At 38.7% G+C, this 22,425-nt stretch overlaps 1 protein-coding gene across 1 annotated transcript in view; it reads left to right on the top strand.

Annotated features, from left to right (window-relative positions):
• Positions 1-22,425, top strand: part of LOC150078878 (RAB11-binding protein RELCH homolog) — a 450,480-nt gene that overhangs the window by 153,414 nt on the left and 274,641 nt on the right. Inside the window, exon 9 of the mRNA XM_090382879.1 lies at positions 13,714-13,826. Within this exon, the coding sequence (XP_090239005.1) occupies positions 13,714-13,826 (113 nt within the window). The remainder of the gene's footprint in view (positions 1-13,713; positions 13,827-22,425) is intronic.

Genomic DNA, 22,425 nt, shown 5'->3' with positions numbered 1-22,425 from the left:
CTGAATTGATTTGATTTTACCTCCAATGCCGTTTGCACCAAATCCGCTATGCCGGCTACTTTTTCTACCAGTAATTCTTCAACATCTTCGGTAATCATATCTTTTTTTATTTTTTTAGGAGCATTGGTGACTAAGGCCATGTTACTCTGCGTATATTGTCTATAAATTGCATTTGCCCTTAGGTCGATTTTCTGTTTTGCTGGACGAAAAACCAGAGTTCCCGGTTTTCCATCCGAGCCCGACTAACTCAGCCACGTTGTGAAAAAGACCCATAAAAATTCCTCCCTTCATCGACGGGATTCGAACTTGGGTCTGTGTGGGGAGGAGGGCGATTCTATGAACTGTGCTACCCACGAGGGCTTCAGTAGTCATATCATCAAAACCTTCCCCTCCTACTGATGTAGCAAGTTCTACTATCACACCGATTGCATTTTCTGCCCATTCGAACATATTTTCTGAATGAACTGACTCTGGCCATATATTTTTCCACATGCATTTAACGTTGACGGTTTTACTTCTTTCAGCAATAAAGCTGTGATTCTGATACAGTCCACAATTGAGAAATGTTTCCATGCCTCCATTACTTCAATAGATTCGGAAACAATTTTTTCCAAAATTCATTGTAACAATTTTCTGATGGAATGAGTTTTAAAGGTGGATATATGCCTTGATCTAATGGCTGAATGAAAGAAGTTATATTAACCCAGTACAACTGTGGCGGTAGGAACATAACTTCAACGTTTGGATGGCCTGGTGTGCTCTCCAATAGTAATAAAACTTTGAATTCTAGAATTTTCCACAAGTACAAGTTCAATAGCACAGAATGTAACACGGAAATTTCCCAACAAAATAAAATACACGGATTTCTCAATTTTTTTTTTTTTTTTTTTGTCTAGTTAGTCAACAGCGGGAAATCAAAAAGAGTGGAAATATTGAAAAATTACATCCAACATAATAGCAAGGTTCCCCCCACACAAAAGCTCAAAAATACCGTGTTATGCGAGGTTTACCGAAATTCTCTGTGTTAGAGCGAAACCGTGTTATATATCAGTACCGTGTCGTGCCAGGATTGCCGCAATTTATCAATCATGTTAGAGCGAAACCATGTTGTAGAAGTGCAGTGTTATACATGGGTTTCCTGTATTATGATCCAGCGAAATTCAAAAGTCTGGTAGGTTGAAGAGCATTTTTCAGTTCAGGCAGGAATACCTAAATATTATTATGGGTAATGACCTAAATATTATTAGTATTTGCCACAAATTTGTAAGGAAGCCTATGGAGCACCAGCCAAAAAAAAAATAAATAAAAAATAAGAATAAAAATAAAATACAGCAGACTCTCGATTTACTGGGATCACATTTCAAGACTCCAAATTTAAAAAAAAAAGAAAATAAACCATAAATCATAAAATTCAAGTAATAACTAGAATAGGTATAAATAGATATTTTGCAAGTCTTAAATAAGCGACATTAATAAGTCATCATTGGGAGATTAGTGTACCTATTATCTTGCAACCCCCCACTGTCTTCATGCATACCGCTAAAAACAACAAAGAAAGAGAGACCAAATGTTTAGTTTGTTTTAGTGCGTCGCGTCGATTGTCTTCTTCCATCGTACCGCAAAAAAGACAAATTTTGTTTCGTTATTTATGTCAGGGATGTAAATTTTTTTTATAGTAAATATATATATATTTTTTGTTGTTTAGAAATTGCGAAAATTATGGGTAAATGCAAAAGAGCTGCGCTTTCAGTTAAAACAAAGACTTGAAATTATTCAAAAGTTTGAAAACAGTGCATCCATTAAATCTCTAATGAACCATTATAATGTTGGTCAAAATTTAATTTTGACCGTTATCATGGTGCCGACTAAGAATAAGTGACAGCGGTACTAGTAAATCCACCAAGAAAAGGAAAGCGATCGATTTGGATCAGAAAATTAAACTAATAAGAATGTATGAAAATGGTCAAACATTAACAAGTATCACGCTGAATTCAGATTTGTCAATAATAATATAGTAGCAGTATATTACTACTCATTCCCGGCGCCTCCATAGCCAGGTGGGCAGGAGCAGCATATGGACATGTGTGTGTATAGGTAGGGTGGCTCCTAGAACGTCCGTTCAAATCCACCTCGTTTCTTTGTACGTTAAACAGACTGCAAAACAGGCCAGCGTGTAATATAATGCAATGTTCGTGTAGTTTAATGCATGTTATGTTGTTGTGTTATGCTGACCTCTTGGCTACCCAGAAGCAGCTATCACCAGGAAGGCTGCTTCTTGATACTCGTCCACACCACGGGAAGGTGGGCCAGTTCCAGTAGATGGGACGCATAAGGTCTCAGGTTATGAGACAACACCTAAAAAAAAAAAAAGGGCAGGAGCAGCAGTGCGAAACACACTCTTCTTGATTAGACCAGGGTTCGAGCCTGTGACCACCAAATACGGAGGTGCGGAAAGGTCAGGGAATGACCACCGCATATCCCCGGAGCAATATGGCCTTAGTTGCTAATGCTCCTGAAAACCAAATAACAACTAGTCATTCCCGAGTTACGTAAAACTCAACGTAGTCAGAAGTCCTGGAACGTATCTCTTATGTATGTCGGGGACTTCTATATTTTTGGATTAACAGGGAAATCGATTATCCGGGATTTGGTTTTTACCATCTATCCCGGAAAATCAAGAGTCTACTGTAATAATAATAATAATAATAATAATAATAGGAGAAAAGGAAATAGACGACCTATGCGTTTCCCTCCTCTCGTAGGTATTATCCAGCTGACCTTTAAATTTCCCCAAACTGTCAGTCTCTACCACCCATGTAGGTAACTTATTATAGTAATTAAAACTTGCTGGCTGAAATAAAACTTCCTGTAAACCTGTCTAAACATCTCCCCCCTCAACTTGAAATTATGGCCCCTAGTTCTAGAATCATTTATAACTGTGAATATTTTGTCCTCATTCATTTTACTTATGTCTCTCAGAGCCTTAAACACCTCAGTGAAGTCTCCTCTAAGGTGCCTAGTTTCCAAGCTCTGTAACTCATATATTTGATGTCTTTCCTCATATGGATGCCCTTTTGCCAATCTCACCAGACGAGTTACCGTCTTTGGACCCTTATAAGAACAATATCTTTCTTTAGTATTAGTATTAGTAATGGCCGCATGGTGCAAGAAAGCCTATGGCTTATGCTGCACCATCCAAAAAAAAAAAAAAAAAAAAACCCTAATAATTAATAAAAGAAAAGGAGATTAAACCTATCATCCTATGTGTTTCCCTCACCCGAAGGTACTATCCAGATGTCCTTTGAATTTCCCCAAACTGTCAACCTCTACCACCCATGTAGGCAACTTATTCCAGTAATTTATAACTCACTGGCTAAAATAAAACTTCCTGCAGTCCAATCTAAACAGCTCCCCCCGTAACTTAAATTTATGTCCCCTAGTTCTAAGCATCATTTATAATCTTGAAAATTTCGTCCTCGTTCATTTTACTGATTCCTCTCAGAACCTTAAACACCTCATTCAAAGGTGCAGTCTCCATACTAAAACACAGTATTCCAAGTGTAGTCTAACAATAATCTTATTAGCATTAGTAGAGGCATTTGGTGCAAGAAAGCAAGCTTATGCAGCATCAGCCAAAAAAAAAAAAAAAAAAAAAAAACCCCCCACTTCCACTTCACCCCTCTGTTCGTTCAAAATACCTGTCCAGCTAAGCCTTAAACTTATTTAGGCTATCAACCTCCACTACTAGGGATGGAAGTCTGTTCCACCAACCAACCACCCGCTGGCTAAAGGCAAATTTCCGCACGTCTATCCTACATCTGTCTTTCCTCAATTTGAATTTATGCCCTCTCAGGTGATTATTCTGAGCTAGAGGAAGAATCCCATCAGCATTGAGCATGCTCAAACCATTCAAGGCTTTATACACCTCTATCAGATCACCTCGCTGGTGCCTAGTCTCCAGACACTGTAATTTGCAAAACTTAAGCCTTTCTTCGTAAGAGCACCCCTTTGTTCCATTCACTAATCTTGTTGCCCTTCTCTGTACTCGTTCCAGCAGCTCTAAATCCTTCTTGAAATGAGGCCTCCAGACCTGTATACAGTACTCTAGGTGTGGCCTGACCATTGCCTTATACAAGGGAATAATCACCTCCTTATCCCTGCTGGAAAAATTCCTGTATATCATTGACAATACTCCATGAGCTACTCTTGCAGCCTGTCTGCACTGCTCAGAGAACTTCATATCTGCCTGCACAACAACCCCCCAAGTCCCTTTCATTCTCTACCACTGTCAGTGTAGTACCACAGAGTTGATACGTTGCTCTGGGATTGCTGTTTCCCATGTGTAGTACTTTACATTTGTCAATGTTAAACTTCATTTGCCACCTCTCAGCCCATCTGCTCAACCTTACCAGATCCTGTTGCAGCAGCATAGTGTCAGTAGTGTCCTTGACAACCCTGCCAACCTTTGTATCGTCTGCAAACTTGGACATTAAGCTTGATATACCATCATCAATATCATTTATAAATACAGAAAACAATAATGGACCCAACACTGAGTCCTGAGGGACTCCACTAATAACATTAGTCCACGATGAGCAGTGTCCATTGATTACCTCTCTGTCTTCTCCCCCTCAACCACCCCGTTATCCATAGCAGCAATTTGCCTCCAGTGTCACACTGCTCCAATTTGTGTAGCAGTCTTCCATGTGCAACAGTATCAAAAGCCTTTCTAAGATCCAAGTATATAATATCAAAGCTATTCCCTGCATCCAGTTCTTTTGTGACTGTATCATAGTATCCAATCAAATTGGTCAGGCAAGACTTCCCCTTAACAAAACCATGCTGTGTCCGAGCTATAACTGAAGTCTTGTCTTTACATATTTAGACTCAAGAAGGAAAGGAATGAATCAGATTGGTCCACTGGATATTGATGGTTCAACAGTTGAGGATCCTGCTCAGGTGGCTAACAATCTAAACGAGTATTTTGCATCTACATTCACGCATGAGGAGTAATTCAGGAAGGAGAATGATGTAGGTAAAGTTAACATTGGCAGTGGCTTGGATGATTTTGTAATAACTGAGAGGAAAGTGGAGGAGAGATTGTTGAGGATAAACATAAAAAAGGCACCTGGGGTGGATGGGATCTATCCAGTTATATTAAAGGAGGCAGCAAAGGAAGTAAGCATACCCCTAGCCATAATTATGAGAGCTTCTTTGGACTCAGGGGAGGTACCCATGGACTGGAGATGTGCAAATGTAACCCCAATTCACAAAGGAGAATCAAAAACTGACACAAGTAATTATAGACCTGTTAGTTTAACTTCTGTTCCAGGTAAAATAATGGAGGCACTGGTTAAAGAAGCACTGCAGGATCATCTAGACAAGAATTCAGTTATAGCTCAGACGCAGCATGGTTTTGATAAGGGCAGGTCTTGCCTGACCAATTTGATTGGATACTATGATGTAGTCACAAAAGAACTGGATGCAGGGAATAACTTTGATATTATATATTTGGATCTTAGAAAGGCTTTTGATACTGTTGCATATGGAAGACTGCTGCACAAATTGGAGCAGTGTGGCATTGGAGGCAAATTGCTGCTATGGATAAGGGGATGGTTGAGTGGCAGAAGACAGAGAGTGGTAATCAATGGACACTGCTCAACGTGGACTAATGTTATTAGTGGAGTTCCTCAGGGTTCAGTGTTGGGTCCGTTGTTGTTTTCGGTGTTTATGAATGATATTGATGATGGGATATCAAGTTTAATGTCCAAGTTTGCAGATGATACAAAGGTTGGCAGGGTTGTTAAGGACACTACTGACGCTATGCTGCTGCAACAGGATCTGGAAAGGTTGAACAGATGGGCTGAGAGGTGGCAAATGAAGTTTAACATTGACAAATGTAAAGTACTACATATGGGAAACAGTAACCCCAGAGCAATGTATCAACTCTGCAGTACTACACTGACAGTGGAGGAGAATGAAAAGGACCTGGGGGGTAATTGTGCAGGCAGATATGAAGTTCTCTGAGCAGTGCAGACGAGCTGCAAGAGTAGCTCATGGTGTCTTGTCAATGATATACAGGAATTTTTCTAGCAGGGATAAGGAGGTGATTATTCCCTTGTATAAGGCAATGGTTAGGCCACATCTTGAGTACTGTATACAGGTCTGGAGGCCTCATTTCATGAAGGATGTAGAGCTGCTGGAACGGGTACAGAGAAGGGCAACAAGATTAGTGAATGGAACAAAGGGGTGCTCTTACGAAGAAAGGCTTAAGTTTTGCAAATTACAGTGTCTGGAGACTAGGCACCAGCGAGGTGATCTGATAGAGGTGTATAAAGCCTTGAATGGTTTGAGCATGCTCAATGCTGATGGGATTCTTCCTCTAGCTCAGAATAATCGCCTCAGAGGGCATAAATTCAAATTGAGGAAGGACGGATGTCGGATAGATGTGCGGAAATTTGCCTTTGGCCAGCGAGTGGTTGGTTGGTGGAACCGACTTCCATCACTTGTTGTTGAAGTTGATAGCCTAAACAAATTTAAAGCTCAACTGGACAGGTATTTCGAACGAACGGAGGGGTGAAATGGGAGTGGTGTGTGTGTGTTTTTTTTTTTTTTTTTTGGCTGATGCTAAATAAGCTTGCTTTCTTGCATCATATGCCTCTATTAATGCTAATGCTAAATGATCCTGCAGTGCTTCTTTAACCAGTGCCTCCATTAATTTTCCTGGAACAGAAGTTAAGCTCACAGGTCTATAATTACTTGTGTCAGCCTTTGATCCTCCTTTGTGAATTGGGGTCACATTTGCACATTTCCAGTCTATGGGTACCTCCCCTGAGTCCAAGGAAGCTCTCATAATTATGGCCAAGGGTTTGCTTACTTCCTTTGCTGCGTCCTTTAATATAACTGGATAGATCCCATCCACCCCGGGTGCCTTTCTTCAACAGTTTCTCCTCCACTTTACTTCCAGTTATTTCAAGATTCTGTAGCTTACTGCAAGAGTTGAATACACCTCTGGCATTCCCCTCGCTGAATAACTCCTCATGTGTGAATGTCGATGCAAAATATTCATTTAGTTTGTTAGCTACCTGAGCAGGATCATCAACAGTTGACCCATAAATATCAAGTGGACCAATCTGATTCATCCCCTTCCTTCTAGAGTTTACATAAGTAAAGAACTCTTTGCTGTTTTTCTTTGCATCCCTTGCCAAGGATTTCTCGTAATCTGCCTTCGCCTGCCTAACCTCCTTTGTAACTTGGTTGCATATCAACTTGTATCTATCATAGGCTTCTGTGTCATGTGTTAATTTGTAAGTATCCCATGCATTTTTCTTCTCTGCTATATGCCTCATTAGTTCATCTGACATCCATTTTGGCCTAAACCTTGAACAATATTTCTTAGTTGGTATGTAAAGCCTAGTAGCTTCCAAGATAAGTTCTTTGAATGCTTCCCATTTTGAATTTGCTGTTGGTAACATCATCAGTTGGTCCCACTGTATAGAATTTAAATACTGTCTCAGTCCATCGTAGGCGCCTTTACGGAAGCAATAACCCTTCCCTTTACCCCTAATGGCAGTTACCTCTTTGAGTAAATCCCACTTCAGCACACTGTGATCACTGCCACCTAGTGGTTCATTTATCTGCAGATTCTTAATGCATGAAGAATCACTGCCGATAATCAAATCAAGATTATTACTCCCTCTAGTTTCCTCCCGAACATGCTGATGTAGAAAACAATCATCCAATAAATCCACAAAAGCCCTGCTAGTGTGTGAGTGACCAGCCCCCAAATTCCAGTCAATATCTGGGAAATTAAAATCTCCCATTATAAGACTCTCTGATTTACTGGCCCACTCTATTTCCCTGTACAGTTTCTTATTATACTCATCAGAGTCATTAGGCCTATAGCACACTCCTACTCTCAATTTTGATCTCCCAATGCTTATGTCACACCAAACTGACTCAACACTGCACTGTCCAGCGATGTCGACTGGCTTCACTTCCTTGGTTTTTATGTGTTTCTTAACTAATAGCATAACCCCTCCCCCCTTCCTGTCCTGTCTATCCTTTCTGTAGACGTTGTACTCCCCAAATTCCAGTTCTGCATCCCTTATATCTGTGTGACACCACGTCTCTGATATCCCAACAATATCTGCCTTTGATGTTTTGAGCAATACCTCAAATTCATCAAATTTATTTACTAAACTCCTAGCATTGGTGTACACGCAAGTATACCTGCACCTGTTTCTATTCTTAGCTACCCTAACACAACCCATGTGTTTACTTGTACCGCAATGGCTCCCAGCAGTCTCTGAAATATCATGCATCTTGTTTTTCAGGCTTCTGCTCATTCTAATAGAAGCAGTGCAAGAATCTCTTTCACCTCTGCCAGTGGCTACTGTCAATCTAATGGTCTTTGTCTCCCCCCCAAGCTAGCAGTTTTCCGACCCACCTAACACTGCCTCGATAGCATCAGCAAATATTCTTGCATCCTTTCTATTTAAGTGTATCCCATCCCTGTAGAAGCAATCTCTCCTGTTAACAAGTACAGTCCAGGCTGAAAAAAATTCTACCCCTTGAGCCTTGCACAATCTTTCCAGGGCCGAATTGATTGACAAGGCTCTCATCATATACTCCCTCCTATCGTGTCTGGGCAGAATTGCAGATACTTTCAAATTCAACCCTAATTCTCGGCTTTTGTTCAACAGTGACCTGTACTTGTTAAGTAATTCTGCCGGTTTCCTACTCTTAATATCATTAGTGCCAACGTGTACAACTATATCACCTTTTGTGCCCTTAAAAGATGATATTCGCTCTACAACGTCATCAACCTTTGCCCCTGGCAGACATACCCTGGTCCTGTTCCACCTTATATAATGGGATTATGATGTGCTTATCTCTACTAGCAATTGTTCGATAAATCATCGACACCATGGGTCTTCCTTGCGACCAGTCTACAATGCTCGCAGAACTTCATGTCTGACCTTATCGTAATGCCCAAGTCCCTTTCCTCCACTACCGGCTTTAGTTCAACTCCAAGTGTGTAAATTATTTTGGGGTTACTGTTCCCCAGGTGCAATACCTTACACTTTGCTGGATTAAAGCACATCTGCTATTTTTCTGACCATCCCTTAAGTCTATCTAGGTCACTCTGAAGAAGTTCTGCTTGGCGGTGATCATTAACTACACTACCAATCTTTACATCATCTGCAAATTTAGACATCACGCCCTCTACCCCTTCTTCGATGTCATTTATGAAAATCAAAAACAACAGTGGTCTTAATAGTGATCCTTAGGGAACCCTCACTTCTTACATCAACCCAATCTGAGGAATAACCATTTATCACAACCCTCTCCCTCCTACCCTGAAGCCATCCAGCTATCCATCTAGGGATTTTCCCTGTGATTATGACCTGTTCCAGCTTATAAAGTAACTGTTGATGTGGGACTGATTCAAATGCTTTGCTGAAATCCAAGTACACAATGTTGAAATTAGTCTCTAAGTCCAGCTCTCGAGTGACCCTGTCAAAATAGCCACCCTGATTGGTTAAACATGATTTTCCCTTTACAAAACCATGCTGAGTATCCTTCCGAATTTCATTTCTATCTAAATGATCCTGAATTCCACCCTTGATCATTGTCTCCATGATTTTCCCTACTACTGAAGTTAGACCAACTGGCTGGTAATTTCCAGCTTTACTCTTAGAACCACTCTTATGTATTGGAGATACATTGGCACTTTTCCAATCCAACAGAATCACTCCCGAATCCAGCAATGGTCTCATAATTAGCCTCAATGGTTCAATGTACTCGCTTGCCACCTCCCTTAAGATTATAGGGTATATACCATCAATCCCAGGAACCTTATCAGCCTGTAGTCTTGAAAGTTTTTCATTAAATAAACATGAAATTTCAACATCATTAATTACATTTTTTTTTTCAACTTCACTCCCATAATTTCTCATTGACGTGAAGGGTTTTTCTTCTGTAAATATCGATGCAAAGTAACTGTTGAGTTCATCTGCAACTTCAACTGGGGTATCTAATACTATCCCACATCCATTACATAAGGGTCCAATCTGGTTTGTCCTTCTCTTCTTTGCATTTATATATGTGAAGAATTCCTTATCGTCTCTCTTTGCTGGTGATTTCTCATAATCTGCCTTTGCCAGCCTAACCATTTCTGTGGCGCTATTATGGATCACTTTGTAGCTGTTATAGGCATCAGTACTTTTTATTGCTCTAACTTTTCCATGCCATCTTTTTCTGCCCAAGTAATATGGCAATTTCATTATTCATCCAACTTGGAATCTTCCTCGTGGAGTAATTTTTTAACGGTATCACAGAAGTCTTGAATGTGTATACCTTCAAGGCTTCTGTGATTAATGTTTTAAAGGTATACCATAATTCAGTTGTATTTGCTCTCTGTAAGATATCTACCCAGTTAATAAAGCCATGTACCAACTTAAGCTGTCATAATTTCCTTTCTTGCAATTATAACCCATTACTTTGCCTTTAACTACTGCTACCTCTCTCTCTCTCTCTCTTCATCATCCACTCTAGAACTCAGTGATCATTTCCTGCTGCTGGTACCTGTACTGTCAGCCCTATTATGCCATCTGATTCATTGGTGATGATGAGGTCTAGAGTATTCTTTTCCCTAGTACTATCCCTGACGTGTTGATACAAATAGCAATCATTTAGTTGATTTAAATCCCCCCCCCCCATGTGGAGTTTCCTTCCCATTTGCCCCAGTCAGTTAGAGGCAAATTAAAATCATCCATAGTAAGACATTGATGTTTATGTGCCCATTCCATTTGCATGTAAAGGCTCTCATCATAATCTTCACGATCACCTAGCCTGTAGATTATTCCACACTCATTATACCTTTTCTTCCAACCATCTCACACCATACAGATTCTATACTGCCATGCAAAATGTCTGAATCAAGGAAAGCTTTCGTCGTGCTCAGGCTGTTTTTGACATGAACCACCCCTTGTATCTTCCCTATCCTTACTAAAATTCATTATACACACCATACTGAAACTCATCATCCCCTACTTCTAGGTGGCAGCAGGCTTCTGTTGGCACTATTATATAAAGAGCAGCAGCCTAGAGAGGAAGTTGCTGGGGACCTCAAGAGCTGCTGGAAGTCATCATGGAACAAATACAAGGGCTGTGTTAGGGCAACTAAGAGTAAGAACAGGTGTGTGTGTGTGTGTATTTGCATGTACACCAATGCTAGAAGTGCAGTAAATAAATTTGATGAATTTGAAGTGCTGATCAAGGCATCAAAGGCAGATATTGTAGGGATATCAGAGACATGGTGTCACACAGATACAAGCAGTGCAGAATTGGAATTTGAGGATTACAACGTGTACAGAAAGGATAGATAGGGTAGGAAGGTAGGAGGAGTTATGCTGTTAGTGAAGAAACACATAAAATCTAACGAAGGGCATCCATTTGACATGGGTGGACCGTGCAACGTTGAGTCAGTTTAGTGTGACAAACACTGGGAAAGGGAAAATGAGAGTAGGAATGTGTTATAGACCTAATGACTCTGATGAGTACAACAAACAATTGTGCAGAGAAATAGAGTGGGCCAATAAATCAGAATTTTAATTTTAACTTTCCAGATATTGATTGGAATTTGTGGGTTGGTCACTTGCACGCTAGCAAGACTTTTGTGGATTTATTGGAGGATTGTTTTCTTCAGCAACATGTTTGAGGGGCAACCAGAGGAGGTAATATTCTTGATATAATTATCAGCAATGATGACGAATGCATTAGGAATTTGCAGATAAAGGAATTACTATGTGACAGTAATCAGTCTACTGATGTGGGATTTACTTAATAAGGTAACTACCATCAAGGGTAAAGAGAAGGGTTTTTGTGAAGGTGACTACAGTGGACTACAGGGTAAAGAGAAGGGTTTTTGTGAAGGTGACTACAGTGGTCTCAGGCAGTTTTTGAATTCTATACAGTGGGATCAACTGATGATGTTAAAAACAGTGAATTCTGAATGGGAGGCCTTCAGGGAATTAATCTTTGGAAGCTACTAGGCTTTTCATACCAACTAATAAATACTGTTCAAGATTTAGGCCTAAATGGATGAGGCTTGTGGCAGAGAAGAAAAATGCATGGGATGCATATAAATTAGTAGGTGACACAGAAGCTTATGGCATATATAAGCTAGTCTGTAATCAAGTCACAAAGGTGGTTAGGCAAGCGAAGGCTGATTATGAGATATCCTTGGCAAAGGATGCAAAGAAAAACAACAAAAACTTCTTCACTTTTATGTAAACTCTAGAAAGAAGGGGATGAATCAGATTGTTCCACTTGGTGGTGGTTTGATGATCCTGCTTAGATAGCTGACAAACTGAATGAGTATTTTGTATCTACATTCACACATGAGGAATTCTGTGAGGAAGGAGAGGACAAAAGTTTACTAAATTCTAACAGTGAGCTAAATGATTATTTTGTAATAACAGAGAGAAAAGTGGAGGCAAGATTGTTTGAAGTTAAACATAAAAAAGGCACCTGGGGCAGATGGAATCTATCCAGTTATATTGAAGGAGGCAGTGAGGGAAGTAAGCAAACCCTTAGCCATAATTATGAGAGCATCCTTATATTCAGGGGAGGGCCCCATGGACTGGAGATGTGCAAATTTATCCCCAATTCACAAAGGGGGTTCAAAGGATTATGCAAATAATTATAGACCTGTTAGTTTAACTTCAGTTCTGGGGAAAGTAATGGAATTACTGGTTAAAGAAATTATGCATGATCACCTAGACAAGACTGCAGTAATAGTTCAGATGCAGCATGGGTTTGTTAAGGAGAAGTCTTGTCTGACTAATTTGATTGGATACTATGATGTAGTCACAAAGGAACTGGATGCAAAAAATAATTTTGATATCATATTCGGCAGTCTCTCGATTTACTGGGAGTGGATTAACTGGCACACTTCAAGATTCCAAATTTAAAAAAATAAATAAATAAAAATCAACGAGAAATCATAAAATTCAAGTAATAAATAGAACAGGTATAAGCAGATGTTTTGCAAGTCGTAAATAAGCAACAAGAAGCAGCATTATAAGTCATCATTAGGAGATTAGTGTGCCTATTATCTTGCAACCTCCGCCGCTCAAAAAAAAAAAAAAAAAGGACCAAATGTTTAGTTTGTTTTAGTGCGTCACGTTGATTGTTGTGTTCCATCGCACCACAAAACTACAAATTTTATTTTGTTATGCCTGTCAGAGTTGTCAATTTTTTTTTTTTTTGTTCAGAAATCATGAAAATGATGGGCAAATGCAAGAGTTGTGCTTTCATTTAAACAAAAACTTGAAATTATTCAAAAGTTTGAAAACAGTGCATCCGTTAAATCCCTAAAGAACCATTATAATGTTGGTGACCAAACCATATGTGACATTGTAAAAAGTAAATGGAAGCATCATACATCATGCAAGTAATGTTTGGTAAGCTCTTTATCTGGGCCATGTCCAGCCCATAAACTTGAGTTCTTTGGCTGTTTAGTTACAAGTTGATTTGATTTTGTGTTATGGATGTAGTATAAGTGTGTTGACCACATACTACCATAATCATCAAGAAGATTAATACTATCATTAAAATAACTAAATACAATATAATAAGAAAATGAATGCAAATGAAATACCTTTATATTATATATTTTCTAAAATGAACAAAATTATATTGCAGGAGTTAATTCCACTAATTCTTTGTACAGTTAGTCTTCATCCTGATGCAAAAGAAAGAGATAAATTGTTAAACATCCTTTTTAACCTTATAAAACGACCAGATGAAGAACAAAGGTGGGAAAATTACTAATTATCTATGTTATAAAATATTTGACATTTATTACTTTAATGCCTTTAGAATATTTATTTTTCAATTATGTACTGACATTCTTATTTCAGTACATTATGTTGCATATCATTGAAGTATAGTACAGTTTGTTACCGATATACATGATTTTGCTATTGGATGACTTGCATCCATATTTTATGCTACAGTCAGGAAGAAAGATGCCAGGTCTTATGGAAGGTGGTGATATTTCAAGTTGAAAGGCTACTCTACAAATTGCAGATGCTGCACTTCTCTAAAAAGAGAAGTATAACATTATTTATTAGTAATGCTCTGCCCCCCCCAAACAGCTGTTTCAGTGCTTGTTGGCACATAATCATTTTACAATACGGTGATTATCTAACTCACAAAATGAGAGATGCTAAAAGGCCCGAATATTAAATTTCCAAAATTCAGCAAGAAATTCTCTGAGCCTATCTGCAAATAAAATACATTAGCTGTGGTATTATTTTGGCAGGATTTCTTAAATTGTAAGGCTATCATCAAGTTGTACTATTGTGACACTTCCTTAAAAAGAGAAGTATAATGTTACTTATTACCTATTCCTCAGATGTCTATTTCATTGCTAATAAATTACTTTATATTTCTCTTTTTAGAGAGGTGTTATTAGTAGTGCAGCATGGAGCAACTCATGGCAGTAACCTTACGTTTTGAGAGATCAGCACCTTTTTTAGACAAGACAGCAGTAATAATTCAGACACAGCATGGGTTTGTTAAGGGGAAGTCTTGTCTGACCAATTTGGTTGGATACTATGACATGGTCACAAAGGAACGATGCAAAAAATAATTTTGATATCATAACTTGGATTTCAGGAAAGCTTTTGATACTGTTGCACATGGAAGACTACTATGCAAATTGGAGCAGTATGGCATTAAGGGCAAGTTGCTACAATGAATAAAAGGATGGTTGAGTGGGAGAAGACAGAGAGGTAATCAATGGATACTGCTCTTCGTGGACTAATGTAATTAGTGGTGTCCCCCAGGGTTCAGTGTTTGGCCCATTGTTGTTTTGTATATTTATCAGTGATATTGATGAAGGTGTATTAAGCTTAATGTCAAAGTTGGCAGATGGTACAAATGTAGACAGGGTTGTTAACGATAGTAATGGCAGTGTGCTACTGCAGCAGGATCTAGAAAAGTTGGGCAGATGTGCTGAGAAGTGGCAACTGAAGTTTAACATTGACAAATGGAAAGTACTGCATATGGATAGCAGTAACCCCAGAAAAATATACCAGCTGGATGGTGTTACACTCAGGGTAGTGGAGAATGAAAGAGACCTGGGGTAATTGTGCAGTCAGACATGAAGTTTTTTGAGCAGTGCAGATAGGCTGCCAGAGTAGGTCATGGGGAGTCTTATCAATGATAAACAGGAATTTTGTGAGCAGGGATAAGGAGGTGATTATCCCCTTGTTAAATGCAATGGTCAGGCCACACCTTGAGTACTGCATACAGGTCTGGAAGCCTCAGTTCAGGAAGGATGTAGAGTTGCTAGAATCAGTACAGAGAAGGGCAATTAGGTTGGTGAGGGGAACAAAGGGGTGCTCTTACGAAGGAAGGCTTAAGTTCTGCAAATTGCAACGAGGCACCTGCTAGGCAATCTGATTGAGATGTACAAGGCCTTGAATGGATTGAGCAGCCTCAATGCTGATGGGATTCTTCCTCTTCCTCAGGCACCTCCGTAGCCAGGTGGGCAGGAGCAGCAGTGCGTAGCACACGCTTCTTGATTAGACTGGGGTTCGAGTCCGTGACTACCAAATATGGAGGATGCGGAAAGGTCAGGGAATGACCACCGCATATCCCCGGAGCAATATGGCCTTAGTTGCTAATGCTCCTAAATAACAAACAAACAAACATCCTCTTGCTCAGATTACAAACCTGAGGGGGCATAAACTGAAATTGAGGAAGACAGTTGTTGAATAGATGTGCGGAAATTTTCGTTTACCCAATGGATAGTTAATTGCTGGAACGAACTTCTATCTGTCGTTGTGGAAGTTGATAGCTTAAATAAATTCAAGGCAGAAATAGTGAAACATTTGAAACGAATGGATGGGTAAAATGGAAAGGGGTTTTTTTTTTTTTTTTTGGCTGATGCTCTATAAGCTTGCTTTCTTGCATCATATATGTCTACTAATGCTTTCACTAGTTTTAGTCTTTTTTTTTTTTTTTTTTCTCTTGCATGTGATATAAAATATGTAAGTCCTACTATAACTAAAGTTAATTTTTCCAGAGAGGCTCAGAATGTTTTAGCTCAACTTTTGAAAGTTATTTATAACAGAAAGTAAGGTAGATATTTTAATACCTTTTTTTTTTTTTAAATCAGTTATCACAGGTTAAAATTTGCTCTCAAATTTCTACTCTTTCATTAATTACCAGTATATGATTTGTTACCTATAAATAGTTACATATGCATGTAGTGCTTTCTTTAATGGAAATTAAAGAAATGTGATTTCTGTTTAATGTGATTTTAAATCCTGTTACTATGCATTTTCATTATTATACAAAACATTTTCATTTAAGCATTTTCATTGCACCTGGTATTGCACAGGGAATGTTAATTGATATGTAGTTATTCCCCACCTTTTCCTTTAATTAGTCCCATGAAAACAATGTGCTAAGGATGAATCCATGAGAAACAGCAGAGTTTGTCCTTAAAAAATAAATTAAATAATCATAACCTTTTGTTTCTGACTTGTCCCTTCAGCCAAGTTTGAAACCCAAAGTTCCTGTATAATAATTGTAAATGTAAGGGAAACATCAAAAACCTTTAATTTGTATAACATTAGCTGTTGTGTGAGTGTCTACCACAGACCCTAACACATTTGGAGCTTTAATATCATTAGCATTTGTAAATATTTCCTGTTAAATGTTTTTCAACCAGCCAGGGTGGAAAAATACAATGTAAGATCAAAATGTTCCAGAACTGAATTTTCATTTAAACAAATATAACCTTTACAGTAATTCTTTAGGGAAGGGGATGACAGAAGTTTATTAAACTCCGATGGACAGCTAATGGCTATGTGATAACTGAAAGGAAGGTTAAAGAGGAATTAGCACTAGCATTAACATTAACAAGGGCACATGATGCAAGAAAGCAAGCTTATATAGCATCAGCCAAAAAAAAAAAAACCCTTAATTCACCCATCCCCTCACCCCAAATGTTTGTCAAGTTCTGCCTTGAAAGCTCTATTTAAGCTATCAACTTCTACAACAACAGATGGAAGTTTGTTCAGCAATCAACCACCCGCTGGCTGAAGGCCAGCAGGTGGTTGATTGCTGGAACAAACTTCCGCACATCTATCGTACAACCGTCTCTCCTCAATTTGAATTTATGCCCTCTCAGGCGATTATTCTGAGCAAGAGGAAGAATCCCATCAGCATTGAGCATCAAAGCATTCAAGGCTTTTTACACCTCAATCAGATCACCTCGCAGCTGCCTAGTCTCCAGACACTGTAATTTGCCAAACTTAAGCCTTATTTGGAAGAGCAACCCTTTGTTCTGTTCACTAATCTTGTTGCCCTTCTCTGTATTCATTCCAACAGCTCTACATCCATCATAAAATGAGGCCTCCAGACCTGTATACAGTACTCAAGGTGTGGCCTGACCATTGCCTTATACAAGGGGATAATCACCTCCTTATCCTTTTGCTAGAAAAATTCCTGTATATCATTGACAAGACACCATGAGCTACTCTTGCAGACTGTCTGCAGTGCTCAGAAAACTTCATATCTGCCTGCACAATTATCCCCAGGTCCTTTTCATTCTCTACCACTGTGAGTGTGGTACCACAGAGTTGATGTTACTCTGGGATTACTGCTTCCCATATGTAGCAGTGTACTGTCATTAGTGTCATTAACAACCCTGCCAACCTTCATATTGTCTGCAAACTTGGACATTAAGCCTGATATACCAGCATCAATATCATTTATAAATACAGAAAACAACAATGGATCTAACACTGAACCCTGAGGGACTCCACTAATAATATTAGTCCACGAAGAGCAGTGTCCATTGATTACCACTCTCTGTTTTCTCCCACTCAACCATCCCTTTATCCATAGCAGCAATTTGCCTCCAGTGCCACACTGCTCCAATTTGTGCAGCAGTCTTCCCTGTGCAACAGTATCAAAGGCCTTTCTAAGATCCAAATATATGATATCAAAGTTATTCTTTGCATCCAGTTCCTTTGTGACTATATCATAGTATCCAATCAAATTATTCAGACCAGAGTTCCTTTTTACAAACCCATGCTGTGTCCGAGCTATAACTGAAGTCTTGTCTAGATGATTCTGCATGCTTCTTTAACCAGTGCCTCCATTAATTTCCCTGGAACAGAAGTAAAACTAACAGGTCTGTAATTACCTGTGTCTCCCTTCAATCCTCCTTTGTGGATTTGGGGTAACCTTTGCACATCTCCAGTCCATAGGTACCTCACCTGAGTCCAGGGAAGCTCTCATAATTATGGCTAATTGTTTGCTTACTTCCTTTGCCACCTCCTTTAATATAACTGGATAGATTCCATCCACCCCAGGTGCCTTTCTTGTGTTTATCTTCAACAATTTCTCCTCCACTTTACTCTCAGTTACAAGATTATTGTAACTGAGTTAAACTTCAATTACAATTGAAATTTAACATTGAGTTGCAGTAATTCAATAATTACTGGAGATTCAAGGATAATTTAATTTAATAATTAGGGCTAATAATATATTAAATATAATTTTTAAAATAATTTAGCCATAATATATTAAATATAATTTAATAATTATGGCTAAAGGTTTACTTTGTTCTTTTGCTTCCTCCCTTAAGGATAAGTCCTACCAACCCCAGGTGCCTTTATTACATTTAGCTTCAACAGTTTCTCTTTCTTCTTGGTTATCACAAAATTGTTTAACTGTTTGTTAGCATTTGATACGCTACTGGCGTCCCCATTCCAAAAAAATTCCCCTGTTTGAATATAGATGCAAAATATGTTCAGTGTGTCAGCAACCTGGGAAGGATCAACAGCTAAACCATTCATATCTAGCAGATCACTATGATTCATCCCCTTCCTTCTAGTGCTTACATAAGTAAAGAAGTCTCTGCTGCTTTTTTTTCCATTCTTTGCCAGAGACTTCTCATAATCTGCCTTAGCTTGCCTAACTTCCTTTGTGATTTTAATGCAGCCGAGTTTATATCTAACATAGGCTTCTGTATCACTTGAATTTATATGCATCCCATGCATTTTCTTCTCTGCCACAAGTCTCATCAGTTCATCTGGCATCCATTTAGGTCTAGGCTTTGAACAGTATCTCTTAGTTAGTATAAAAAGTTTAGTAGCTTCTGTGATTACTCCTCTGCATGCTTCCCGTTTAGAATCTGTTGTTGGAACCTCGTCAGTTGATCCTGCTGCATAGAATTTAAGAACTGCCTGAGAGAACTTTAGGTGCCTTTACAAAAGCAGAAGCTCTGCCCGTTACAGTGGTTGCATCTTTAAGTAATCCAAAATCAGTATACTGTGATCACTGCCATCCAGTGTGGTTCTTTTATTTTCAGATTCTTAATGTATGAAGAATCAGTGATTATAATCAGATCAAGATTATTGCTTTCTCTTGTTGCCTCAAACATGCTGCTGTAGAAAACAGTCATCCAATAAATCCAGAAAAGTCATATTAATGTGTGTGACCAACCAACAAGTTACAGTCACTGTGTGAAAAGTTAAAATCCCCCAGTATAAGACATTCTGATTGACTGGTTCACTCTGTTTTTCTTTATATTTGTTCATTATACTAATCATAGTCCATTAGACCAATAACCCGCTTCTCTCATTTTAAACATTGCACTGGCTACCCATGTCGGTTGGTTGCACTGCCTTAGATTTTATATGCTTCTTAACTTGGAACATATCCTCTCCCCCTGTTCCTTGCTGTGTTATTTCTGTACACTTTGTACCCCCCCATATTTAAATTCTGAATTCCTTATGTAGGAGTGACAACGGTTCTCCGATATCCCTACAATGTCTCCATTTGATGACCTAACCAGTACAGGAATCCCTTGATTAGCGCGATTAATTGGTTCCACGAAAATGCCATGCTAATCGAAGTTAATAATCAATACAAAATAGCCTAATTCATTCCAAGACCTACGGTGCCTCTGTAGCCAGGTTGGTAGGAGCAGCAGTGCGTAGCACACGCTTCTTGATTAGACCGGGGTTCGAGCCTGTGACCACCAAATACGGAGGATGCGGAAAGGTAGGTCAGGGAATGACCACCGCATACCCCCCAGAGCAATATAGCCTTAGTTGCTAATGCTCCTAAAAACCAAACAACAACAACAACCAAAACCTACAATATACCAATCAATATTTTTAAAAATACGTTTTTTATGGCAATTTAATTTACAGCAGTATAAAAGCAAAGGATAATTATAAATATTTGCAGTACAGTAATCAAAAGTTTAAAATTAAAAAAAAATTACAATATATAACTCACTTTATTTCTTTATAAAATATTTCAAAAGGCTGGTTTGCGCAGACTTTTTTTCTTCCTTTTATCATAAATTCGCTTGTATGGATACACATCTTTTTCAATGTTCCTGCAAATTTGCATACTGCGCTCGATATCTGGGTCTACATCCATGATTAGTTGTTTCAAATTTTCAGCTGCACAAAATATTCCTTCAAGTTCTTTTAATGTCAACTTCTTTTCTTGAACATTTTCTTCCTCGCAAATTTCCACCTCATCATATGCTCATTGTTCATCAGTATTAAGGAGGTCAGAATCACTTAATTGTTCTGAATGTGATTCCAGCAATTTGCGAACATCACTGTTGGCGATTTCATCAAAACCTAGATCTCTTCCAATATTTGCTATTTCATCAATAACAGTGTTGATATGAGTGAAACTATAGAAATCATTTAGCAATTGGCAAAATATGCTTCCAAACTGCTCTCATATTGCTGGATGTTACTTCAGACCATGACTCATGAATATTGTCTATTGCTTTCCCGATGTTGTAATTTCTCCAAAATTCAACTAAAGAAACTGCACCATCTCCAGTTGTTGCTTCAGTTGCTTGTACAAATGTTCTGCATAAATAATAGGCCTTAAAAGTAGTGATTATGCCTTGATCCATAGGCTGTAAAAGTCTTGTTGTATTTGGAGGTAAAAAAATAATTTTCACGTTTTCACACAAATCAGAAAGTGCTGGTAGGTGGCCTGGGGGATTGTCTAAAATTAATAAAATTTTGAATGCAAGATTATTTTCTTCACAGTAGGCCTTAATTTTCGGACAAAAATAGCTAGTGAACCACTCTTCAAATAAAGCTTTCGTGACCCAAGCTTTTCTATTAGAGCGCCAAACAACAGGTAGGCTTGCTTTATTAAAACCTTTACCGAAAGATCTGGGAGTTGCATTTCTATAGATAACCATGGGTTTTAATTTCAAATCGCCTTCTGCATTGCTTCCCAATAAAAGTGTTATTCTATCTTTGGAAACTTTATAGCCTGGTTGAGCCTTTTCTTTTTTTTTGCTAGAAAGGTTTTTTTTTTTTTTTTTTTTGTCATTTGTTTCCAAAAAAGGCCTCTTTCATCAACATTAAATATTTGTTGATCTGCATAGCCACCGTCATCAACAATTTTCTTTAAAATTTCGGGATATTTCATGGATGCATCTTTATCTGCACTTTCCGCTTCTCCAGTCAATTCAATGTAGTACTAGTAGTAGTAGTAGTAGTGGCATGTGATGCAAGAAAGCAAGTGAATGAGCTTATGCAGCATCAGCCAAAAAAAAAAAAAAAAATCACACCAGTCCCTCCAAATGCCTGTCCAGTTCCTCCTTAAATTTATTTAACCTATCAACTTCCACAATGACAGATGGAAGTTTGCCCAGCAATTATCCACCCACTGGCTAAAGGCAAATTTCTGAACATATATTCTACATCTGTCTTTTCTTAATTTGAATTTATGCTCCTTTAGGTTCGTAATCTGAACAAGTGGAAGGATCCCATCAGAATTCAGTGTGCTCAACCCATTCAAGGCCTTATACACCTCAATCAGATCACCGCGCAGGTGCCTGGTCTCCAGCCACTACAATTTGCAGAACTTAAGCCGCTCTTGGTAAGAGGATCCCTTCATTCCCTTCACCAGTCTTGTTGCCCTTCTCTGTACATGCTCAAGTAAATCTACATCCTTCATAAAATGAGGTCTCCAGACCTGTACACAATACTCTAGGCATGGCCTGACCATTGCCTTATACAGAGGGATAATCACCTCCTTTTCCCTGCTAGCAAAATTCCTATATATAATTGACAAAACCCCATGACCTGCCCTGGCAGCCTGTCTGCATTGCTCAGGAAACTTCATATCTGACTGCATAATTACTCCCAGGTCTTTTTCATTTTCCACCACCTTAAGTGTAGTACCACACAGTTGGTACATTTCTCTGGGGTTACTTCTACCCATATGCAGTACTTTGCATTTGCCAAGGTTAAACTTCAGTTGCCACTTCTTAGCCCATATGCCCAAATTATCTAGATCCTGTTGCAGTAGCACACTGCCATTACTGTCATTAAC

The sequence above is a fragment of the Mastigoproctus giganteus genome, chromosome 10 (assembly GCF_048544385.1).
Source record: "Mastigoproctus giganteus isolate SK-2022 chromosome 10, ASM4854438v1, whole genome shotgun sequence".
NCBI classification, from domain to species: domain Eukaryota; kingdom Metazoa; phylum Arthropoda; class Arachnida; order Uropygi; family Thelyphonidae; genus Mastigoproctus; species Mastigoproctus giganteus.
The sequence above is the reverse complement of the archived record's forward strand: the minus strand, read 5'-3'. Positions and strand labels throughout refer to the sequence as shown.